We start from the raw sequence: 26,897 nt of genomic DNA on the forward strand, positions 1-26,897 counted from the left end.
AATTCACGATTAAATGACAAAACGTTCTGAATGATGTTATGCTAAAAAATGTCAAACCTTCCAATGGAAATGTCAGATTGCACCTGGCAACACTTAGTGTTGCCTAGTCCAGAAATATTATAGCAGCCTATGTATAAAGAAAAAATAGTGTCACTCATCAGCCAATTCTTCGAATATATAATTGTATTAACTAAAACATACTTACCACTCAGAGCTTGATACAAAATTCAATATATTTAAATTTTTTTTTTATTTTAAATAGTTTAAAACCGATATATGCGGTGAATAGATATTACACAACTATATAATTGAGAGAATGTTGGACAGTTTTATTGGGTAAATGAAAAAAGTAAAATATCTACACCGAGACCTCGTGCAGTGAATTTACTTACTTTTTTCGAACGTTTTCTTTGAGGGGTACAGTTAGAAGATCAAAAAAGGCGAATTCCCAGAATTTTTTCTGAAAAAAATTTTAAATTTATTGATCCAGTTTATAGTATCTTTTGAATGTGTTTTAAGAGTTAGTATTAGTATATTTATTTGAAAAAGAACTGCTGAAGGCTGATCTCTTTTCATACACTCTGAAATGCCTTTTCAAATTTGCGTGTAACTTTGAAAATATTCAGCGGAACGATATGAAATTTTCTATGTATATACTTAAATATATTTACATTAGAAGAATAGAATAAAGAAATCGAGATTTTGAAAATTGTAACCGTATATATAGTGTTTTAATTCTATTAGTCCTGAAAGCTTGATAAGATGTTCCAGAAGTTCCTCGGTCGACTAGTTTTTAATTTTTTAAACAGAATTTTATTTCGAAAATTTTTCAAAGCATCCACTTAACGCTACTTTTCTCACTTTGTGGCTTATTCTTGTAAGATTTAAAGAGTCCAAACACAGTTTAATGAAGAAACTGATTTAGAACTCCTAACATTATTCTTCTACTAAGTTATTATTATTACTATTTAAAATTTTTCTACAAACTGCTTTAAATTTATATTGCTTAAAGCTTCAAATTTATAATTTAAAGGCCTAAATTACTTACCTCTTGTTACAGGCAAAGTTAAAATTAAAGATATGTGATTCCATATAAATTTTAAATAATATAAAATCTTATGATTTATTTTAATTTTTTCACTTTGGCGATGAAATAAAATTTTATTATATTCGAAAAATTGTGTCTCCTAACTTGTAAATTTACGGCATTAAATTGTATTTACAATATTGTACAGTAATGTTTTTTTGGGTTCTCCCGACAATTTCATTCACTTAAAAGCTAAATGGTTCCGGGAGAGCCATTCAGCACGTCATACGGCATTTGAAGAAACTTTTGCTAAATACACTTAAATCGTTATATTTGACTTTTTTTAAGTTTTGTCAAATCACTGGCAATTACAAATTAATATGCGGTGCATTGCTGGTGAGATATGGTATAGATTTATACCAGTAGCTATGACTTGAATTTCGATCTTTCAGCATTTTACCTAAAATAACACTTCTATACCTTTGATTGAAAACCTTTTGCAAATCATATTTATTTTACAATACTTTCGTAAGTACTTTGTATATACTGATGTGCACCTTTTGAAGCCGTGAAATTGACTTTAGTAAAATAATAAACTATATACATACATACACAGACATACTCATGTAGGCCGAAAAAACAGAGCAAAAATTCTGTTGTTACATTGGCAAAGGTGGAATACATATATTGTGTGCGACTTCGATAATTTATTATCTTCTTCTTCTTTCAATGAAATAATCGCCTGCATTTTTACCGCACACGGCCTTTACGTGTATTTTTGCAGCACAAAATAGCTTCACATGGATATTCGTACACTTACAGCAACAATTTTGCTACTTTAGCTACACACGCGTAATTGTTGCATTCATTCGTTGCAAATCCTGTTGCTGCTTCGGCTGCTGTTTGTACTCTCCGCCACGTGTTGCCGGTTCCACTTGAAAAGAAAACTCTGGTAACGTCACATTTATAACGGAGACGGAATGCTGACAGTTATGTGTAAGCAGTTGTCCTCAACCAGTTCGCTCGGCACTTCCGCTATAAATAAATTAAATGAAATAAAGAATATGAAAGTAGTTAAAAAAAGTTATAAAATGGCAAATTATGATCAATATTCTCATATAGACAGAACGTTCAAAAAATAACGTGTATCCTTTGGAGAAACTGAAAGCTTAAATGCAAATTAAAAAAATAGAGGTATCACGTGATATCCAGAAGTGAAGACAAAATTGTTCTTCTTTTGAGAAGAAAACACGACTTTAAAAGGTGCATGTTTTTGGATGCTTCTCTATTCAAAGGTTTTAGGTTTGGAGGTGCCTCACGAAAACCTGAAAACCGTTAGAATGATAAACTTATATAAAAAATGAATTTAGGAAGTCAGTTAAAAGTTTCGGCAAAAGAACCATGATTGAATATTATTACAAGACAATCATCCAAAACATAGGAACAGACACTGTACTCAGCGGAAATAATAAATATGGTAACCTTAGATTAATCATCACAGTCACCAGTCGCCAATCCAATAGAGAATATTTAAGCTTTAACGAAAGCGAAAATATCAAGAATATATTTAACGACAGCAAAAGTTGTCGTTCGGCTTATCCAACATACCTGAAGGTCGCTTCCTCAGCAATGTGCGTAATATTAAATTGCAAGGTCCCATGAAAGATGTCAGGTCATAATAGACAACGCGGAAAATTGCAAAAAAAACTTGTTTCGTTATAAACGCTAGCTATACTTTGCAAAAGGAAAATATTATTTTTTTGAATGCACTGAAAGAATAAATATGTATAAGGAGATTTAAACGGAAGCTACCAAATTTGATTGTGGCATAATTTATTTTTAAATCTCTCATCTTTCACTTTTAACAATAACACACATGTTAAACGTTAAGAAGATTACTGGCTTATGAAATGCGATTCACAGACTGGGACACGCTTGTATTCGTAATTTTGTGAGTCAATGTGGGAAAGAGACATGAACATAAAATAGCTTTTTTCTGATAGGACGGCAGAGTAAAACATTTCTCTCTATTAATATTGGTAACCTGGTATATATATTTGGGAGCATATTTATGCGGAGTGATACTTATGAAATTTATTTGCATCAGGGAAAGTTACGACAGAACATACTCCCTTTCTGACTTTCAAATACAAAAAGGCAGAGAGAAGTTGTTAGGTTAATAACATGTTCTTTTTGTATCATGACGATTTTTTCACATATCCACCAAACATATGTACACCGGAAAGATATATATTATCTCTCCAAATGGCACTAAGGATATTTTACCATTTTTATGTACTTATTCTTCTTCTTTACTGGCATAGAAACCGCTTACGCGGTTATAGCCAAGTTAACAACAGTGCTCGAGTCGTTTCCTCTTTTCGCAAGGTGGCCCCAATTAGATATTCCAAGCGAAGCCAGGTCTTTCTCCAACTGGTCCTTCCAACGGAGTGGAGGTCTTCCTCTTCTTCCCCTAGCGGGGGTATTGCGTCGAAAATTTTCAGAACTGGAGTGTTTTCGTCGATTCGGACGACATGAACTAGCCAGCGTAGCCCAATTTGCTTAACTATGTCAATGTCGTCGTATATCTCATACAGCTCATCGTTCCATCGTTTGCGATATTCGCCATGGCAAACGCGCAAAGAACCATAAATCTTTCGCAGAACTTTTCCCTCGAAAACTTGCAACGTCGACTCATCAGTTGTTGTTATCGTCCAAGCCTCTGCATATAGCAACACTGGAATCATGAGTACTTCTCAATTGCCTACTCAGTCCGAAGTAGCACCTGTTGGCAAGAGTTATCCTGCGTTGGATTTCTTCTAGGCTGACACTGTTGGTGATGTTTTTACTGATTCCTAAATAGACGAAACTATCTACGACTTTAAAATTATGACTATCAACCATGACGTGAGAGCTAAGTCGCTAGTGCGACGACTGTTTGTTTGATGACAGGAGATATTTCGTCTTACCCTCGTTCACTGCCAGCCCTATCTGCTTCGCTTCCTTGTCCAGTCTGGAGAAAGCAGAACTAATGGCGCGGGTGTTGAGGCCGATGATATCAATATCATTTTTCGGGGATACCAAATTCAGACATCGCGGCTCCTTTTCGTGGTGTGTGTCGATTCTTCTTTCACGGTTGTTTTCCAAGATTTGGCGCATGGTGAATATCTGGCCAGTTGTGTATTTGTCAGGTCTAAAGCCACACTGATAAGGTTCAATCAGTTTTATGACGGTAGTATTTAATCTTTCACACAATGATTGCTATTCGAACCTTTTCACGGTCGGGCAATGGAACATCTGCTCCATCGTCATCGATTGGGAAATCGGGTTCGCCTTCTCCTGGCGCTATGCTTTCACTGCCATTCAGCAGACTGGAGAAGTGTTCCTTCCATAATTTTAGTATGCTTTGGGCGTAGGTTACTAGGTCATCTCCTTGGGTTCCTACAAGAATTTTCAACCATAACCCCGTCGTAATGGCATAACGGTCAGCTTATTAAGCTCTTCATACTCATGCATTTCGGCCTCTTTTTTTTCTTTCTGCAAATGCGTCTCGCTTCCCTCTTCAACTTTCGGTATCTATCCCATCCCGCACGTCCGCATCGTAACGTTGCGAGGTAGCCAGCCTATTTTCTCTCCGTTGCGACACGGCACTCCTCGTCATACCAGCTGTTCTTTTGCATTTTCCGAAAACCAATGGTTTCGGTTGCAGCTGTAAGTCATACGTTATAACCGCTTAATTGACAATTACAGTTAGTAAAACTAATTAACAACTTCAGCACCGAAACATATACATTTTTATGTAGACTCACTTATACATGCATAAAGTTCAATCACATTGTGAAATGAATCTGGTTCTGATGTTTGACCATTACGAAACTGTCTGCATGAAAACCGATAAAATTAATTCACAAACATACTTACAGGACATATTTCATATTATTCACAACAAGTCAAGCAAAAAAAATATTTATTGCGTAGAAATATTCGCCATTGACACTACTTTATATGTATTCATTATATATTGTACTTTATATTGCTTGCAACCTACATATTGCCACTTGTACGTTCTACATAGGTATGAACGTCAAAGCCTGCCTTTTGTTGACAGCACAAGACCTAACCAAACAAAACAAGGTCGGCAACAGGAAACAGAAAAATCCAACCAGCGTGAAAATCAAGGGAAATAACCTCACAGTTACACATACATATGTAAATTTGTCAACAACATAGTATAGTTTAATAGTTAGTCACTTTAGGGGGTTCTAAGAAGACATAAAATAAATATGCTTTGAATATTTTTATGCACAGAATATACTTATCTTTATAAGTAATATAAATCTGCTGAATGGAAGTCTCAGTGGAAGTGTTGACAAAATACATAACAAACTATCTAAGAAAAGCGATGGTTTCAATATCCTGTTACTTATCCAGAAGAAAATTTAGAGAAATACAAAGAATCTTAATCAGTGCACTAAGAAACTTCACAATCTGCATCAACCACAACAATCTTTTCTGTAATTTATGTATGGTTTCATAGATGGTAATGTGTAAAATATTAAAATCCAACTTATTGACTGAGAGATTTGTAGGCTAACGCACATTAGTATAATTTATTCAGAATTGAGAACAACGTAGATTTTTTTTTTTAAGTTTTCTATATGTATGAAGATACCATTGACCAAATAGACCGCTTTTCTGAGATAACAAGAGCTTTATGACATATTTTCTGCCGAAAAAAGGTTATCGAACTCGCATCTAAGCTCATCCGTATTTATGGACCGTCATAATTTTGAAGACATATCCATTATAAAACTAGTATTAACTGTTAAACTATCACAACAACGCAAACATAAGACAGAATTGGGTTTTCATTTGTTATACTTAACAGAAAAAAAATACCCTAAGTTACTTACAAGAACTCGTTTTTTCAACACTTTTAAATTGTCTGCTACACATAAAATGAATAAAATTCAGAAATAATGTTTTAAATACATTCATATGTTTACTGATGTTATATAATAGAATTAGTACCATAAAGTTGGGTACGCCACTGCGTATACGCACTTTTGCATAAACGCTTCATGCTAAGAAACTTATGTGCTGGCAATATTTTTGCGAATAATCATTTTTCATTGCTAAGCTCAATATGTACTTGAGATCATACATATGTATGTAAATAAATTCGAAGGCAGAGGCACAGAAAGGGATTATTTGACGGTCGTTTCATTTAATCGCAAATATTTAAAATCCGCTTGGGGCACATGTGTGTTGTAGTTTTGAATATTAATATTATAAGTATAAACCCATATAGCAGTATAGTATATGTCTACATGCCGTAAGACGCCAAAATATCATTTGTAAAAATTTTTATTGGGAAATTATATAAATTTCGGGTTCATATTCGGGTTCATATTCAATTTTTTATACACTAAAACTATTAGTACCAACGGATAATCGTTGCAAAATATTTTACTAAAACCACTTTTTATATTATTGATAGCTTTATGAATTAATTTGGTTCACATAATTTTTTGGAGTAAAGACATAGTCAGACAGAATTAGTAAAACACATATCTAACATGTACACATGGATAGCAAAGTCATTTATTTAATAAAGGAATTACATCTGTTAAGCGCTTACGAAGAAATTATTGCGCAGTTATCCCTTCCAAAAATATGTCAGCTGCTTTTCAGTTCGCATTAAGAGCATTTGCTTTTGCTGTTTTCTCAACTTCTCCACACGTGGAGAAAATATATAACGTTTGGTCGTAAATTAATTTTAATTTTTTTTTTTTTTGAGTGATTCGGTTGATTTCAAGAGAGTTCATTCGAATTCACTCAGAAATTGTATACTGGATTGCGAGAAATATGTAAAAATTACACGCTTGATCATAACTTACAGCGGTTGTTTTTCACTGTACGCAGATATTGTTGGGAAGTGAAAAGCGGTAAGGAATGATCAACATGAACAAAGCGAACTTTGTGTATAATTACAGCGATTAATGGAACTCAGTAATTTCCAATTAATTTTACTATTTCAATACACATGTTAAAATATAATAATATAAGGAAGCTTTCTATGACATCTCGAAGTACCTTCTGCCCAAAGTTGACCAAGACTAACAAAAGTGCATTTTCATGCATTTTAAGAATTTCTTAGAAGAATATAAATGTACAATTGGACTTGCCACCAACTTTATACCGCCTCCAACTTCAGGACGCGGTTATAAGTAAACCCTTATTGTCAGTTACGAAAAAAAACTTTCGTGTAACTTCACATAAACTAATGTTAAAGATTTCTCCAATGCCTCTATCCTATGCCAGATATTACCTCTACTTGAGCAGTTTTTTTTAATTATTTTTTTAAGCTGGTGGTTAGAAACCTCAGAAATATATCTCGCAAACATATTTTTTAATCGGTTTGGTTTGGTGCCTAATAAAATGCAAAATAAAATATGTTTACATTTTCTATTGAAAGCCTTTTTATGAAATAAGTGGAGACCCCAAGCACCAAAACTCAATTGCAAATCTTCTTAACTAAAATTATTTATTTTAATATGTATCGTTTCATAATTTAAATTAAAATATTGAATATAATTTTCAAACAAATGGAGATAATTCACAACTAAAATTTCTACTATAAAATTTTTTGAGTCTTTTAAAATTTGATACACAGACAGTATATTTATATATATTTATCCAACGCGACGTAATTTGGGCGTGAGATATGTTGAGATTAAATGGTACATATTATTATTATTATTTCACTTAAAAAGAGCTTAAATGAAGGGCAGCATAGAACATTATTGCGGTGAGGTTTAAAATCACACTGAGTGAATTAACCTTAATTAAACTCATATACGGCAAAAGAGTTGTATTCCCAGTGGTCATTGTCACTGTGTTTCGAAACCAGTGAGATAGTCTGCAGATTAATTTTATTGTAGGCTGTAGTTAAAAAAAAAACAGAAAGTTTATAAAGATCGCAGTACTGAAACTGGAAAAATTATCAATACCTACTAGCGATTTAATCAGTGCTGATTCGAAAATGTTCATGGATTTTATAATTTCTTCGATTTTTCTTCGCTTTGAGTAGTTTTAGGTATCAACTTCGTCCTCATGGTTCACCGAATTCACAATAAGCACAATACCAAAGAGCAAACAACAAGTCAGCGATTTTTGAGGGTTTTTAATTAAGTTAAAACTTGGAATGACCTAACCTAACTTTTTATGTATATTTTAGTTTTGCAAAAATATAACCAACGACAAACAAAGCAGTCAATGATTTTTGAAAAAATAAATGTCATAATATCAGTCAAAATCTTAATCTAACTGTTGAACAGATATCGTCATATTTATGATAGGCACTGCGCTCATTAATAGGTCTATTTTATTATAACAGTATTAGTTTTTATACATCTATGTATATGCAAATATACTCTCCTAAAATATTAGTAGCATTAGTAATTCGCATATTCGGCATGATTTTACAGGTTTTCCCTTCACTTGCTTTTATAAAAATGTTTAGCGTTGGGTGTAAGAACCACAACTTAACCTTTAGCCATGAAATTTTCGCAAAATAAATACCAATACTTATTTACAAGCCTAAACGCAACAACATGTTTGAAAATTGTCCTAGTTAATACTTCGGAAGGATACTGGCAATCTGTCATGCCCATACTTTAAATTTCTGCGGGCGATTTGGTACGTGCCTCTTTCGCACGCAACTTTTTCCCAAACAACAAAGCAAATCACTGCAAAAGCGGCTAATGGTTTGCGGCAAAGGATGTGGCCAACTTTTGTTCACGGACATTTATACGTAAATTTATGTACATATGTATCTATTATACGGTTGTATACACCATATAAACACAATAACAATACTGTTTGTTGTTGCTTTGGCGTTTAAACGTTTCGACCTTCGCTATGATGTGTTTAACGAGACCTTTTATCAGCGTGAATCAATTATGTGAGTAGCGGTCGAATAGTTCAAGTTTAACAAGACAAATGACAGCCGCAAAACATATTTGAGAAATTACAGGCCTAAACCACTTAAATCGGTGATACTTACAGCTCATAGATATAATATAAATATATAATATAAGTGTATTCGCAATCTCTTTCTGATCATTTCGATGTATACATATAAATCCATATATATCTTGATTAAGTTTAAGGAAATAACCCTTTATTACCTGAATCCGTAGGAATTTTATGATTTTGGTCCATCTCCTCGTGTATCGTCGAAATATGTGTGTGTGGATTTGTTGTTACGTAAGGACTGGCTATAGATTTTTGTATTTTCGTTGCACGCTGACTCGTGCCGGCTTCACCATCAGCTGATTGTATCAGCACTTCGGTCTGTGAGAAGCAAAGAATTTTAACTTTACTTTAAACGCTTTTATTTGTGAACAATGGATAACAGTAAAATCAATAAATGTAAGGAATATTATTTTATGTTTTCCTCTACACGCCTTCGTATTCTCGTATTTGGGTTTTCGACTACATTTGACCTATCTCACATATTATATCTCTCACAAGTACCTTAATTGCATTCAATTAGTACCATTCCGCTTTTGTAACTTCTAACCCCAATGAATTTGCTTTTAAAATATTTCACTCACTTTACAATGACGCACAGGTATACAATATATATAAAGGGTGATTTTTTAAGAGCTTGATAACTTTTTTTTTAAAAAAAAACGCATAAAATTTGCAAAATCTCATCGGTTCTTTATTTGAAACGTTAGATTGGTTCATGACATTTACTTTTTGAAGATAATTTCATTTAAATGTTGACCGCGGCTGCGTCTTAGGTGGTCCATTCGGAAAGTCCAATTTTGGGCAACTTTTTCGAGCATTTCGGCCGGAATAGCCCGAATTTCTTCGGAAATGTTGTCTTCCAAAGCTGAAATAGTTGCTGGCTTATTTTTGTAGACTTTAGACTTGACGTAGCCCCACAAAAAATAGTCTAAAGGCGTTAAATCGCATGATCTTGGTGGCCAACTTACGGGTCCATTTCTTGAGATGAATTGTTGTCCGAAGTTTTCCCTCAAAATGGCCATAGAATCGCGAGCTGTGTGGCATGTAGCGCCATCTTGTTGAAACCACATGTCAACCAAGTTCAGTTCTTCCATTTTTGGCAACAAAAAGTTTGTTAGCATCGAACGATAGCGATCGCCATTCACCGTAACGTTGCGTCCAACAGCATCTTTGAAAAAATACGGTCCAATGATTCCACCAGCGTACAAACCACACCAAACAGTGCATTTTTCGGGATGCATGGGCAGTTCTTGAACGGCTTCTGGTTGCTCTTCACCCCAAATGCGGCAATTTTGCTTATTTACGTAGCCATTCAACCAGAAATGAGCCTCATCGCTGAACAAAATTTGTCGATAAAAAAGCGCGAAACACATTTCGAACCGAACACTGATTTTGGTAATAAAATTCAATGATTTGCAAGCGTTGCTCGTTAGTAAGTCTATTCATGATGAAATGTCAAAGCATACTGAGCATCTTTCTCTTTGACACCATGTCTGAAATCCCACGTGATCTGTCAAATACTAATGCATGAAAATCCTAACCTCAAAAAAATCACCCGTTATATATATTAGAGTGGGTCAATTTTTTTCTTGACAAAGCGGTTATCAAAATCGTAAACTACGATGAATTCTAAGAAAATTTGCCCAAGAAACCATGGGTCTAAAATGAAAATCGAGCCTCCGGTTTTTAGCGAGAAAATTTGTATTTTGTAAAAAAAAAAATCCAATTCCTATTCCACTGTCGAATGTTTGCTTGTTTTGTAGCTATCGAAGCTAATTTGCTCAAATATGGTATGTGATGTTGTATTTAAGCAGAAAATTCGACAGTACAGAAATTTTTTATAGGGGGCGTGGCACTGCCCACTTATGAGTTCATATGCATATCTCTGGAACCACCCCACCGATTTCGTTCAAATTTGGTATACATAATACACAATGCCTACTTAAGAGATATCTGGAAAATGATCGAAATCGGATAATAACCACGCCCACCTACCATATAACGGTAATTTTTGAAAACACTAAAGATCGGAAATTTTAATAACTGTTGAAGGGAAACATCTTGAGTTTGGTATTCGGTGTTGTATTGCAGCCAGAAATTCGACAATATGAATAAAAAAATAAATAAATTTTGACTGCACTGATTATGTTGAGATGATAAACTTAGATAACAATAGCATTTTGTCGGAGCCGCCCTTCACTGCAAACATACCCTATAACCATTTGCTCGAATACATAGAATTTGACAATCCTCCACTTCCGGATCCACAAATTCCTCCACATATTCAAGGAACCGAGCGCTTTGTGCAACTGCTGACTAGCGTTTCACGTCGAACTATAGAAAAAAATCGCGATGGTGTTATGGCAGTCACGGTTGCAAGTCGAAACGCAACATCTAGGATGGACAGCAAACAAGACCTTAAAACTAATTAATTCTGAACTTTAGAAGTATATTATATTTTGTTTGGCCCTTAACAGTTAAGTTTTTGCTTTATATATAGATATAAAATGATATTGTTAACTGCAATACGATTTCGCGGAAGATGAAAGCTATTAAAGTTTGAATTTTATTTATTATTATTTTAATTTTTATGGGTGGATAGGTAACATATACACACACCGACCACAGCGGCCAACGATCATACCACGCTGAATACATCGGTTCTCGTCCGATCACCGAAGCTTTTTAAAACCCGATCTAAATAACGGGTGATTTTTTTGAGGTTAGGATTTTCATGCATTAGTATTTGACAGATCACGTGGGATTTCAGACATGGTGTCAAAGAGAAAGATGCTCAGTATGCTTTGACATTTCATCATGAATAGACTTACTAACGAGCAACGCTTGCAAATCATTGAATTTTATTACCAAAATCAGTGTTCGGTTCGAAATGTGTTTCGCGCTTTTTTATCGACAAATTTTGTTCAGCGATGAGGCTCATTTCTGGTTGAATGGCTACGTAAATAAGCAAAATTGCCGCATTTGGGGTGAAGAGCAACCAGAAGCCGTTCAAGAACTGCCCATGCATCCCGAAAAATGCACTGTTTGGTGTGGTTTGTACGCTGGTGGAATCATTGGACCGTATTTTTTCAAAGATGCTGTTGGACGCAACGTTACGGTGAATGGCGATCGCTATCGTTCGATGCTAACAAACTTTTTGTTGCCAAAAATGGAAGAACTGAACTTGGTTGACATGTGGTTTCAACAAGATGGCGCTACATGCCACACAGCTCGCGATTCTATGGCCATTTTGAGGGAAACTTCGGACAAGAATTCATCTCAAGAAATGGACCCGTAAGTTGGCCGCCAAGATCATGCGATTTAACGCCTTTAGACTATTTTTTGTGGGGCTACGTCAAGTCTAAAGTCTACAGAAATAAGCCAGCAACTATTCCAGCTTTGGAAGACAACATTTCCGAAGAAATTCGGGCTATTCCGGCCGAAATGCTCGAAAAAGTTGCCCAAAATTGGACTTTCCGAATGGACCACCTAAGACGCAGCCGCGGTCAACATTTAAATGAAATTATCTTCAAAAAGTAAATGTCATGAACCAATCTAACGTTTCAAATAAAGAACCGATGAGATTTTGCAAATTTTATGCGTTTTTTTTTTTTTAAAAAGTTATCAAGCTCTTAAAAAATCACCCTTTACTATTATTTTATAAATATCTAATTTATTTTTAAGGGTCACAACGTTTTATTTCTTAAAATTACAAAACCCATGAGCTTTTACATTTCTTGTGTATTGATGATTTAATGGCCAATTTCATAAAAAACTTTTTTAACATTAAGCTAAACATCAAAATTAGACCGTTATCTATACAGCTTCTAAAGCTGTTGGAATTTCATTTCGAACAAATCCAGACATAACCACTACTGTTAGTTTTCTTAAAAGATTCAATAACATTTTTGAATGTTTTAAATTTGTGTAGAGCACTTTCTCAAAATTGCAAGTATATAGAGATCTTAAGATCAACTTGATATGCATCACAAAAAGAACGCTGCTGAGAAGGTGTAGCAGCACCTGTACGGTCATAGCTTGATGTTTTCGGCTCCAGTAGTTGTTACTATTTTCCATTTCATTTATTGAAAAAAAAAAAAACAAAATGAAAAGTTTCTCGTTAAAAACCGGAGGCTCCGTTTTGATTTTAGAGCCATGGTTTCTTGGGCAAATTTTCTTAGAATTCATCGTAGTTTACGATTTTGATAACCGCTTGGTGCATTTTTTTTGCTCCATACAAATTGACCCACTCTAATATATATACTATATATTTATGGACAGCCTCTTTTATATGTCAATACAGTGGTACTGAAAAGTAAAGAGTTTCTACTTTTCTACCAATAACTAATTATATACCTTCCAAGGGAATCGTAGTATTTAATGAATGTGGTTTACCTTTCAGTTTGTGATTTTCTGAATGTATAGAATTCCCTAGAAAATTAACTGTCAAAAGATAATAAAATCAGTACTGATTTTCTCCTAGCTCCAATATAAACCACCCAGAGACGACTGACTTTCTACCTGTTATGTTCTTAATTTGGTTTAGCGCTGAATATAAATGAAATGGATCTGAATCTTTAATCTAAGCTTCATTGGCCCGATTTAAGCCATTTTTGATACACAGAACTACTTTGCCAGGAAAGAATTATCTCTGAATTTCAATTATATATCTCATACGTTGACCCATATTTGCCGTAAAAAGTCAGCTCTAGACACTACAGTCCACATATTCCAAACCTAGGGGCGTGAAAAGTTTTAGTTTGATTTCAATAATGTTTAGTCATGGGATGGCATTATGTAAAGGCATTCTTCTTGCATAGATTATCCCTTTATATTAATTGCTTCTTGATTTATACACTTCAACTAGAAATCTCAAGTTAACTGGTAATATGTATGCCTATGTGTTAATAGATATATTTATATTGATTTGGAAATAAGACCCGTAGAAAATTGCTAATTCTTACCCGTATCTGTTGATTCCCGCAACCAAGTCCTTGCAGGTAATTTTGATATTGCGATATCACGCACAGCAAACAGTAAGACTAAGTGGCGATAAAATAAAGAAGAAACAATACGAATAAGGTTAAAATAGAAAATAAAAGGCAATAAGATATAGCATAACAATGACAGCAGATAAACGGTTGACTTATACTTATGGTGTGTGTATGTATATATGTATATGTATTTATGTCCACGTGAATACAATGCTACTTGCGATATATGTATGTTAGTATAGTGTGGATGTTTAAGAAATATTTATGCTCACACTTTTGTCCAACAATACAAAGCAAATGTGTTTAATATTTTTCTAACGACACCAGACAGCTGATGCCAAACAGGTGGTGATTCAAGAGGTCAAACGCAGCTAGTTTGCGCTAAACAATAACAAAACTAATGCGTCAACAAATATTAAATGTATTTGTTTTTTTCCCAAGCTGTGGTATATCTGTCAAAGCACCTTCGTCTGTGTCAAGTACAGTGTATGTGTGTGTATATATGCAGAGTTCTGCATTTAAATATTCGTGGAGAAATTCATAGGGAAGGAAATAATAATAAAATAATAAAATGCGAAATTCTTAGAAAAATTGGATTTAGAGCCCCGTACTACCTCGCCGGTGTGAGTTACGACTTTGTTGCACTGGACACTTTTTTAGAGTGAACAATTCTGAGAAATATTCTGAGAAATATGCGTCTAAAGTCAAAGCGATGCCATAAAATACCTCTGAACTGTACGTATTTAAAGAAAAAAACTCACGATTGAAGTGTATTTTCTATGGAAAGTTTTTACAGGCCTTGGTCCAGTTCTTAATGTTAATATTAAGAGCTAAAATATTCAGGCAATTTTTTTTAGGGTATTTCCAAGAAAATTTCGTGACGCGACTGAAAAAAATGAATAGTTTAATAAAAAAAACACCCTAATGTATACAGTATTCTCTACTTTTTTAGCTTGGCGAGTCCGGAAGTGAGCAGAATGGAAATATTTGCTGGACGAATAGTTTTGAAGAGACTCTCCAGGCACTTTTGCATCCCAAAATGTATATTGTTTGGTGTGCTTTACATCTTGGAAGCAGTAATTGGGTATACATCTCTCAAACAGAACTTACGGTGCCGTTAATGGTGAGCGTTACAGGGAAATTACTTTTTTGGTTTTAATTTGATTAACAATATCAATAATCTAACTGTCAACTCGATGCTGTTCGACAATACAACCAATCACCAACGAAGAATTAAATTTTCAAACTACTTTTGTGGCAATAAGATTGGATAGAACCCAATCCCCGTCGCCAAAAACATAGAATTATATACTGTCCAAATATAAAATTGAAAAATAATTGAGAACTCAAAACCAAAATAGTTTTTCATTTTTACGATTTTTCTTAATTGCCCGATAGAAAAAAAACTAAACTAATAAAAGTCAAGTTTGAACATATTTTTAAACAACATAAAGTAAAATTTGTTTGGTCAAAACCCACTTTTTTCAATTTTTAAACATTTTTTTAAAATTTTACACTTCTTTTTGAAATTTTTTTAGTTTAACTAAAAAATAAATTATTAAAAAACATGAATATTTTGGAATTTTTTGATTCCGATAGAAATTGCGATCTGCATCCTGCCCGCCGTCCGACAAATGCATGCGAAATACATCGGGCAATTGCTTCCAAAAGGCAGAATATCAAAGATTTCGTATCCAAAAAAGTTTGTGAATGATTTTTAAATATATAACTATAAGCCCTAGAAGTTTTTTTTAATCACTTATTTCTTTCCTGCGCAAAAAAAAATCCTTAAAAAAATTGATGTTTTGAAGCCTCTTAACCAGGCTCCCCTCTTAAGTGATGCGATTCAAAAAGGTAATAGGCGGCTTGAGACTTATCGAACTTGAGGGTGTTGAAGCTTATTACTAAGCAAAGTATATTATTTTTGCTTAGTAATTTATTTAAAACAAAAATGTTTAGTTAAGAAACATTACGATAAAATAAATATAAATTTGTAAATCTAGTCCTCTCATAAGAATTCGATTTTTATACTCTCGCAACAAAGTTGCTAAGGAGAGTATTATAGTTTTGTTCACATAACGGTTGTTTGTAAGTCCTAAAACTAAAAGAGTCAGATATACCAAAGTGATCAGGGTGACGAGTAGAATTGAAATCCGAATGTCTGTCTGTCCGTCCGTCTGTGCAAGCTGTAACTTGAGTAAAAATTGAAATATCATGATGAAACTTCTCTATAGAGTTTGGTTGACATAGCTATAGTAGTTTCCGAGATATGTACAAAAAACTTAATAGGGGGCGGGGCCACGCCCACTTTTCCAAAAAAATTACTTCCAAATATGCTCCTCCCTAATGTGATCCTTTGTGCCAAATTTCACTTTAATATCTTTATTTATGGCTTAGTTATGACACTTTATAGGTTTTCGGTTTCCGCCATTTTGTGGGCGTGGCAGTGGACCGATTTTGCCCATCTTCGAACTTAACCTTCTTATGGAGCCAAGAAATACGTGTACCAAGTTTCATTATGATATCTCAATTTTCACTCAAGTTACAGCTTGCACGGACGGACGGACGGACAGACAGACATCCGGATTTCAACTCTACTCGTCACCCTGATCACTTTGGTATATATAACCCTATATCTGACTCTTTTAGTTTTAGGACTTACAAACAACCGTTATGTGAACAAAACTATAATACTCTATTTAGCAACTTTGTTGCGAGAGTATAAAAACGATTAAATGGATTTTGCTTGGGTCATCAAAAATATGTAGCAACATATACAGCGCATACGAGGTATGACAATTAACTAATGAGACTAATTCCATAAAAACTGTATATTTTAAAATTATTCTACAACTCTGTCATTCCCTTCAAAGCGATTCCAGCGCGTTTTCCATGCTTCGTAGCATTTCTGGAACGCTTCGACTGGGATGTCCGCGGTACCCTCGTCACGGCTGCCTGGATGTCCGTAATCGACTCAAAATGATTTCCTTTGACCACCGATTTTATTTTAGGAAGCAAAAAAAGTCACAGGGCGAACCCTTTATAGACCTAATTCTGGGACACGCTGAGGGCGGTGTGGCACGGCGCGTTGTCGTGATGAAGGATCCAGTTACGAGCGATGTCTGGGCGCACCCTATTGACTCGTTTTCGCAATCTTTCGAGTACTTGACAATAGTAGACTTGATTCACAGTTTTCCCCGGTGGAACGAATTCTTTTTAGACGATTCCAAGAAAGGCAATAATCATCGTTTTCACCTTCGACTTGCTCATGCGAGCTTTTTACGGGCGAGGAGCGCGCGGAGACAACCATTGTGACTGAGAACACGACTAGGAGCACTATCAGCATACACCCTTACAATTTTAGCGTACGTTTCCGAAGCTGTTTCGCCAAATCTGGCTCAAAATTTTATCGCGACACGTTGCTCTTGATTTCGTTTTTCCATTTTCGTGACGAGCACTACAAACACACGTCTACTCAACTTGACGCAGCAGGCGAACTAAACAAACTAGAGCGATGGCACATACATATATTAATGGAGAGGGAAGGGGTGCCGGAAAAAAAAGGAATGTCACAGGTTTACCAGAAGCGCGGCAATAAAATCAGTCTCATTACTTAATTGTCAAACCTCGTACATACTAACATAAATATATTTTAAATAATATTGTATTCTTTAAATACTCACATTTAGACACATTATAAAAAAGTCGATAGTGAATATAAACCCAACTACGGGATCGAAGTTCACGATTTGGGTAAATGATAAATAGACCAAATGAACAATCTCAATGACCACATCGCAAAGCATGAAAACTATCCAGGGCAACAGAAGTTGACGACGATTCTGTGCATGAAATAAATATATTATCCATTAACATAATTTTATTAATGTTTTCTGTTAAAAGCTTAAGTTACAACCAGTTCACACTTACCTGCTTCAGCCCCACGAACATTAAGAGCGACGATATGACGATGAAGAACGAGCAAATCAGAAAGAGAATATTAAACACAACAATAGCTGAAACAACAAACACACATTTTCAATATATTATTACTAAAATTACATAAATTTTGATATTGATAAACTATTTTACTCATTTTAAACACACACTCACCTTGTGTTATCTCTCCCTTAGCCAAGATGCTTTCCCCTAATGGTTGCTCTCTGCTGCCAGCCAAAAACTCCTGTTCATCGTAAACGGTAATGAGCATAACAACGGTGGAAAAACCAAAGTACACCTGTATTATAAAATATTAATCAATATTCTGGCACTGACATGATTAATAAGAAATATTTCAGAGCAACTGTTACTTATAAATGTGAGGTAATATGGACTTCTGTTTTGCTTTTATAAATCTATATTTGTTTAATCAATAAAATTGCTGTAGCGTGTACAGTAACTATACATTAAGTATGACATATGTTTCGGTAGCAATCTATAGGACATTATGTGTGCGAGCATGTCTCCAACTACTAATAAATAGAAGCCAAAACCTAAATGTCCCTAATTGAAAGAGAATCAAAGGCAACACACCGGTCTTTCACATATCAGATTGAAGAAAACAAAATCAAAAATTAAAAATTCAATAAATTCAAATTCAAAAAATAAAAACATCATAAACCTTAAATAAATCTGTAGCACCCAGAAGTACCCACCCAGTGACCTTATAAATTATAAATATTTGGGTAGAAATGATCAGAAACTTTGCACAAGTCCTTTTCTCTTATGAGAGCCACTCAGTTGTCGGAACCGCCGTTATCGTTATCGGTTTAATAATAGAGAATTAGTAGGCTGATACTTCTTCCATTAAATGAAACGTTAATGTTTCCCCTTTATTACCCATTGATAGTTAATTTCAAGTACTTGTTAACTTTGTACAACTTTTGAGGTTCTTTTGCTGGATGAAACAAATTTTTAAATCGTGGAAAGAGAACACAGACTAATATTTTTACTCCTGCAACCAGTTGCTACAGATTATTATAGTTTTGTTCACCTAACGGTTGTTCGTATTACCTAAAACTAATCGAGATTGATATAGGGTTATATATATAAATTAATGATCAGGATGATGGGAGGTTAAAATCCGGTTAATCGTCTGTCTGTTCGTCCGTCCATGCAAGCTGTAACTTGAGTAAAAATTGATCTCGATGAAACTTGGTATGTGGGTCCCTTGTTTCAACCCCACATAACTAACAAAGCCTTATGCACCTGAAAGTATTTCCCTGGCTTTATTTTTATTGCAAATTGCAAGAATGTGAAATGTTCGATCTTTGACTTTTGTACTTGTTGTATTTAAAATTATGATAACGTAGACATTTTGGTAGCGAAACTAAGCAATTTAGTTACTTGTCATTGAGTTCAACTGATTTTCCAAGAACTGTTGTGTTGGAGCTAATTTGAGCAAGACATGTTCGCTGTTATTACAAGACATATTTTTCTTTTCCAATTTTAGGCATCCATGTCACGTTAACTTCCACGAAACATGTATTTTTAAGCTTCTTTATTTCGCCAAAAATTTGGTACTTGAATACCAACATGTATACTTTCTCGTTTATTTAAAATCAATATATGTGAATGCATGCATCTGGTGTACACTGCGTCTGAGTGCCCTTGTTTCAATTATGCACAACTGCACGTTGCAAGTCTGGCGTAGACAAAAACAAAAACATAAATGAAGAAAGTGCCATAAAAATGGACGTGTTGACAGTCTATTTGTGTAGTAGGCCTAAAAGGAAAGCAGTGTCACGAGCAAACGTTATTTCTCCGTAAAAAGCAAAATACTCTCACCAGAGAGAAGCTATTCCGAAGAATGCAGTGAAACTGAGCAATGTGTACATTGATATTGCAATTTCACATTTTTTGAGGCGGTTATAATGATTTTTCATTTGTCACTGAAAGCATTGCAATTTTACTTCACTCTTTTGCAACAGGATGGTTAATATTAATCGTAGCAGAACTTTTTATCAGCAGTCGGTCGTGTAAAAATGGTTAACATGCGTCACATAGAGGATTAAGTCCAGTTCATGCTATGAACAATAAAAAAATACTAAATATAAAAGTTTTGTTTGCCAGTACTATCGTCAGAGTATTACTTCCGACAGAAAACGCACATAATTTTTACTCTACAAGCAGAGATCTGGCTTTTTTGAACTTAATCGTCTTTAATAGAAATCTAAATTTCTATCTTATAAGCTGGACCAAACTCTTCCTTTGTAGTTATTAAATGAAGAATATCTTATCTTTAATTTCTGAGATACCATAGAAAATGTCGATTCCTTACTCCCGGATAATAAAGTTAATCTTTTTCTAGTCTGAACGAAATTGTTTGACTTAAATCTCTGAATATGGAATTCATCTTTTGATTGTAATGCCTATCACCCTAATAACTTTCTTGTATTGGCCCAAACGGTGTAAAGAGTGTATTTTAAGAGCTTTTCACTTGTTCCAAAACTTATTATTGCTCTGAATTGATTTTCTAAGAACATTAAATGGGTTTTTCTGGTTGCCCTAAGAACTCCTACGTCTATGTTCAAGTATATGCAGCTAGATAATCATGAAAATTCTGATTGGGAACACACTGGAAGCCTGATAAATGTTAATGGTGAAAGAAAAAGGAGACGTGGCAATTTCCAAAGAAAGGGTTAATTTAACGCGTTAGCTGGTTAAGATACATGATGAACTAAAATGATATCTTATAACAGTCAATGAATTATAGAGTTTTAGTTTAGTATTAGTTTGTGTTGGCCAAATCTTCAAAGCGCTTGTTCGATTCTAATATTTGACACACGTAGCACGAATTCAGACCATCTTGAATTTTTATCTCTACTTCTATGTCTGGGACTCATTAAGCAAAAATATTCTGGAGTAATTGCCGGAAAAATGCCAGTATTTTGGAGTTTGAGTTCCATGATCACTGAATATTGGAATCCTGAATATTATTTGGTTATCAGAACAAAAATTTTAGTCTGTTTATTAGTAAGTCACCGTATATCTGTGATAAATATAATATATATTTGATATACATATATTATAACGAGTGATTTTTTTGAGGTTAGGATTTTCATGCATTAGTATTTGACAGATCACGTGGGATTTCAGACATGGTGTCAAAGAGAAAGATGCTCAGTATGCTTTGACATTTCATCATGAATAGACTTACTAACGAGCAACGCTTGCAAATCATTGAATTTTATTACCAAAATCAGTGTTCGGTTCGAAATGTGTTTCGCGCGCGTGTTTTGTTCAGCGATGAGGCTCATTTCTGGTTGAATGGCTACGTAAATAAGCAAAATTGCCGCATTTGGGGTGAAGAGCAACCAGAAGCCGTTCAAGAACTGCCCATGCATCCCGAAAAATGCACTGTTTGGTGTGGTTTGTACGCTGGTGGAATCATTGGACCGTATTTTTTCAAAGATGCTGTTGGACGCAACGTTACGGTGAATGGCGATCGCTATCGTTCGATGCTAACAAACTTTTTGTTGCCAAAAATGGAAGAACTGAACTTGGTTGACATGTGGTTTCAACAAGATGGCGCTACATGCCACACAGCTCGCGATTCTATGGCCATTTTGAGGGAAAACTTCGGACAACAATTCATCTCAAGAAATGGACCCGTAAGTTGGCCACCAAGATCATGCGATTTAACGCCTTTAGACTATTTTTTGTGGGGCTACGTCAAGTCTAAAGTCTACAGAAATAAGCCAGCAACTATTCCAGCTTTGGAAGACAACATTTCCGAAGAAATTCGGGCTATTCCGGCCGAAATGCTCGAAAAAGTTGCCCAAAATTGGACTTTCCGAATGGACCACCTCAGACGCAGCCGCGGTCAACATTTAAATGAAATTATCTTCAAAAAGTAAATGTCATGAACCAATCTAACGTTTCAAATAAAGAACCGATGAGATTTTGCAAATTTTATGCGTTTTTTTTTAAAAAAAAGTTATCAAGCTCTTAAAAAATCCCTATATAACAGACAATTTTCTTACTTTTCTCGTTATGGCCACAAAGTACTACATACATATATACTATACATAGAAATTGAATGTGATTGTTATCTCATGTTATTAGCGCCAACAACGATTTTTTAATTCTAATTTCGCGCGAAAACTCGTTCTTCGAAATATTTTTGTATCTTGTGATGATCAACTCTTCAATAAAATAAAGAAATTAATACATGAGAATCGACGATTAACAATCAGAGATCTTACTAGGATCGTTGGAATATCGGTAAAATTAGTAAAAGCTATTTTGTACTATCATTTTGACCTCAGAAAAGTGAGATCATGATTGGTTCCAAATTCACTAGTTTTTTAGAAAAACAGCGTCGCGTTAACGTCTGTGAAACAGTGTTTTCCGACTACCAGAATGTTATAAAACGCATTATTTTTAGTGGCGATGAGTCTTGGATTTATGTTAGCGACTCGGAAACAGACGATCAATGGCAAAAGTAAGCCGAAGATGAAACAAGAAAAAACGTTAACTTCGGCTGCACCGAAGCATTTCTTTTAGTAACTATGAGTTCAGTTTGTATGGAAGCTATATGCAATAATAATCCGTTCTGGACAATTTCTTCGGAGATTACATTGATGCCTTATAATTTATACCAAATTTCGTGAATATATCTTATCAAATGCAAAAGTTTTCCATACCAGAATTTGATTCCGATCATTCAGTTTGTAAGGCTGCTATTTCTTCCGATTTTACATTATTTCCATGAACAATAACTCACACCAAATTTCGTGATGATACGTTGTCAAATGTGAAAGTTTTCCGCTCAAGAACTTGATTGCGATCGTTCAGTTTGTATGGTCCGATATCGGCAGTTCCGACAAATGAGCAGCTTCTTGAAGAGAAAATGATGTTTGTAAAATTTCAAAACGACATCTTAACAACAGAGGGACTAGTTCATATATATACAGACAAACGGACAGACAGACAAACGGATATGGCTAAATCGACTCAGCTCGACATACTGATCATTTATATATATACTTTATAGGATCTCCGACGCTTCCTTCTGGGTGTTACAAACTTCGTGACAAACTTAATACATATACACTGTTCAGGGTATAAAAATCACGTTAAAGGAGGTAAAAAATCAAGTTTATGTTGACAGTTTTTTTCGATTATGGAGGTGTGCCGACCCCGAATTCTTTCCGTCCGGCGAAACTGTCAACAAGAAATACTATTTGAGTGGTATGCGTTGTGTACGCGAAGCTATTCGGCCGGAATTATGGACCAATAACTCTTGGTTGGTTAATGCACATATACTTGTACGTAGGTATGAGCATGTTAATTCACTCATAAACAATATCAAAGCATCTGTCGTAAAATTTCTTGATTACCTCAGGGAGTTAGATTAACATAAAATGTATAATTCCATAAAAAATATCTCTAAGGAGATCTTTATTACTGGTTTGGTTAAAAGCATAATAAAATTCAGATGTTTAACAATATTGTGTTTATTGTGTTATGTATAGAAACTTTTTTTTGTGTTTTTTGGTGGTTGGTAACTTGAATTGAATTAAAGCCACAATAATACATCTCATGAGCTGCAGGTAAAAAAAGCAAGATATTTCCAGTAATCAGAATCAGATACTCAAACTAACTCAACAAAATCTGGATGTTCGAAGCAATTTCATACTGACGTCAATAATACAGTAAAATATTTTAAATCCTCACAATCATATCCCATCGTAAATTAACTATAATTCTAAAACTTATTTCATAAGCTAAGTTTAGGATCTTTCACAGCTGTTATTATGAATTTTCCATTATTGTCTCAAGTGTCTCATAGCGCTTTCTACGAAATACAATTTGCAGTCGAAGAAATAGAAATAAATCACAAATATTCCTTTTAGTATTGTTCGCGTGGAATAAAAAGTACATATTTATATATTTAGAAAACAAGAAATTAAATTTTTTTTTAGGATTAACTCGTGTTTATGGTTTTGTGAGCATGACAGGGATTGGTTTCATGAATCTTTAGCATCAGAAATACAATATTTCTAGGCTACCATGCAAATATCTGGCAAATTCCGTTATATATTCGACACACAATCGAAATAGGAAAAATATCGAAGGTCAGTACTTTATGTCTTGTGGACAAAATTTTTACGTTAGACGCGCCACTACATCCCTCAGAACAAATTTAAAATATAATAATTTTTTAAATGACTCCTAAAACGATAACCAACGAAATAACAGGAAAACTCGCAAAATATAGGTATATATTTTTACACTCTTGCAACCAGTTGCTATAGAGTATTATGTTTTGTTCACCTAATGGTTGTACGTAACACCTAAAACTAAGCGAGATAAAGAGTTGTATATGTATGAATGATCAGGATGACGAGAAAAGTTGAAGTCCGGGTGACTGTCTGTTCGTCCGGCCGTGCAAGTTGTAACTTGACTCAAAATTGATGAAACTTGGTATGTGGGTTTCTCCATACAAAAAAATTTCGAGTTCGTAGATGGGCGTAATCGGACCACTGCCACGCCCACAAATCGCTATTAACGAAGATCATACAAAGTACCACAAATAAGCACTAAATTAAGATATAAAACTCAAATTTGGCACAGAGGATCGTAATAGCAGGAGACGCTTTTGGGAAAAATTTTTGAAAAGGTAGGCATGTTCTCGCCTTCTAATAAGTTTAATGTATAATGACAGTGTACAAATGAATGAACGCGAATGATAACCCCGCTCACTCCCCATATAACGGTGTTAAAAACTACTAAAATCGCAATAAATCAATAAGTAAATACGTCAGAAATATTAAATTTTACGTCCGAGATTGTATGAGAGATGGGCGCGGCACCGCCTACTTTTTTATGAAAGTCCATATCACGGGACCCAACCGACTGATTTTCATTTTGTAATATAGTACGTGGCACTGTTCGCTTACTCCTATGTCATATGCGAAAATCGGACTACAACCACGCCCATTTCCACTACAACACAGTTTTAAATTCCATTTGCATCTTTCCTTTTGCAGTTTACAAATCAGCAAATATTTAATATATCAGGATAAAGTTATGCACAAATAGTGCCTTTGAGGTATGCCACCCTGTGACTAAAAATGTTCAAATTGAACCAAAACTGTTCAAGCCGTTAGGTATCGAATATGTGGATCTCAGTATCTATAGTAGATTTTATACCGCATATATCGGCCAATATGTGAATTATCTTAATAAAATTAAGAGATGGTGTTCTTTTTATAACGGTGCATCTTTGTGCTTGTAATAAATAAAATTGGGTGAAAACGCTAACAAGCCTTATGTGCCTGAAGGTACTTCCCCGGCTTTAACCTAGCAAGATGCAAGAATATGAAATATTCGGTTATACGCGAACTTAGCCCTTCCTTACTTGTTTTATTGTACTCTTTAGCATATGTTGAAATGCTAAGATGCAAACGTTTCCTTGGTTCTTTCGTTTTGTAAATTTAACCGAAGTGGAAACCACAAAGCCAACTGTTGTTGGGATTGTTTTTTTTTCGGCAGAATTCATATGTTACAATGATCCTCGGATGTAGAACTAAATAGCACTCAACTGATTGTTGAAAGTTTCTAGCGAAAATACAGCATAAAAATCTCTTATAACGGTCTTTTTTCTATATAGGGGAGCTTAAACTGCGATATGTGTATATATAAATGTATAAACACACACTGGCAATATTATGTATAAAAAACGTAGTGTTGATAAGCGTGGCTCGCTTCGCAGAATACCAACTACTTACTATAAGCTTTACATTTTTTGAAATTCTATGTAAAATCGCAAAGTCCTAACAATAAAAATATTTACTCCTCGTAAGGAACATCAAAAAGAAAGTTATGATATTCGCTTATCATTCTTAACATATCTAAGATATAATAATATTCGTCGCCACACAAATATTCATTTACTTCTATATATACATATATGTACAACTTGTGTATGTAAGTAAATACGCCAGAGACCAGAGATACTGTATATGTAGAGACTTAAGTACTTACCAAAGTATATGCGGCGCTTGCCATGCTGCCGGCACGCACTGTCTTCCAACAGCAACAAGATTGCAGTATAGCCATCTTCGTGTGGTTTCTCGTGTTCGTTACCATTTATTCTGCATACGCACAACTTTAAATCCACTTATCAGAAAGTGGACGGCGTCTTAATGGCACACAAATGAATGTTATCAATGTGAACAGATCAGTCACTTTTAAGTTTTCATTTTAAGGGAATACATTAAACGTGAAGTATGCGTTTTATGATTTAAAAAAAATTAATTTGATTTCCGTATGTGTTTCTGTTCGTCTGTATTTAACATACAAACAAATTTGTAAAATTTACGACATAATAAACAGCTGTAAAAAGTTGAATGTGTCAAACAAAACGGGTGAGTACATGACGTTTTACCATTTCTTACTATACTGTACATGGAGAGATAACATCACGCTCATCACTCATATAACAATTATGTTTGAAACTTTTAAAATATCGTACGTTTGTCCTTATGAAGCGAAATTAAGATCTGTTGCATATTTTTCAAAAATTAATTAATGTGCGCGATACCGCCTTTTATGTAAAGTACCATCTCTCTCACAAAGTAACTTGTGCGATATGAACAATTTTTTGTCGAAACGTCTATCATACAAACTGGTCAATCAAAATATAGTCCTTACAAACCTTTTTTTTTTGACAAGATTATTTCAAGAAATTTTGTAAAGCTTTTTACCGAAGGCAAGTCTAACATACAACCTCCAAATATATTGCTAAGGTCGCGCAGCTTTAGTGTATATAAAGAAAAAGTAAACAGGACTTTTTCAATCTAGCGCTACCTGGTAGCGCCATCTAC

The 26,897-nt window shown here is 34.5% G+C and overlaps 1 protein-coding gene across 1 annotated transcript; it reads right to left on the reverse strand.

Annotated features, from left to right (window-relative positions):
* Positions 1-1,678: 1,678 nt before the first annotated feature.
* LOC125778640 (uncharacterized) lies at positions 1,679-26,292 on the reverse strand. The gene is made up of 7 exons (XM_049457360.1): positions 26,056-26,292; positions 18,175-18,298; positions 17,992-18,077; positions 17,745-17,903; positions 14,032-14,109; positions 9,220-9,385; positions 1,679-2,062 (listed from the first exon to the last, which is right to left on the reverse strand). The coding sequence occupies exons 1-7, from the start codon at positions 26,158-26,160 to the stop codon at positions 1,992-1,994; spliced, it is 789 nt and encodes a 262-aa protein (XP_049313317.1). The 5' UTR covers positions 26,161-26,292; the 3' UTR covers positions 1,679-1,991.
* Between the last annotated feature and the right edge of the window lie 605 nt (positions 26,293-26,897).

Source organism: Bactrocera dorsalis, chromosome 5, assembly GCF_023373825.1.
Source record: "Bactrocera dorsalis isolate Fly_Bdor chromosome 5, ASM2337382v1, whole genome shotgun sequence".
NCBI lineage: Eukaryota > Metazoa > Arthropoda > Insecta > Diptera > Tephritidae > Bactrocera > Bactrocera dorsalis.

What these genes read in the sequence shown, in the direction of transcription:
- LOC125778640 (XM_049457360.1), bottom strand. Translation starts at nt 26,160, where the DNA reads ATGGTAACGAACACGAGAAACCACACGAAGATGGCTATACTGCAATCT. An exon ending in TGTTCGTGGGGCTGAAGCAG is followed by an intron (nt 17,904 to 17,991) that starts GTAAGTGTGAAC and finishes TTTCATGCACAG; the next exon opens with AATCGTCGTCAACTTCTGTT. An exon ending in TAAAATTCCTACGGATTCAG is followed by an intron (nt 2,063 to 9,219) that starts GTAATAAAGGGT and finishes ATTTATTTATAG; the next exon opens with CGGAAGTGCCGAGCGAACTG.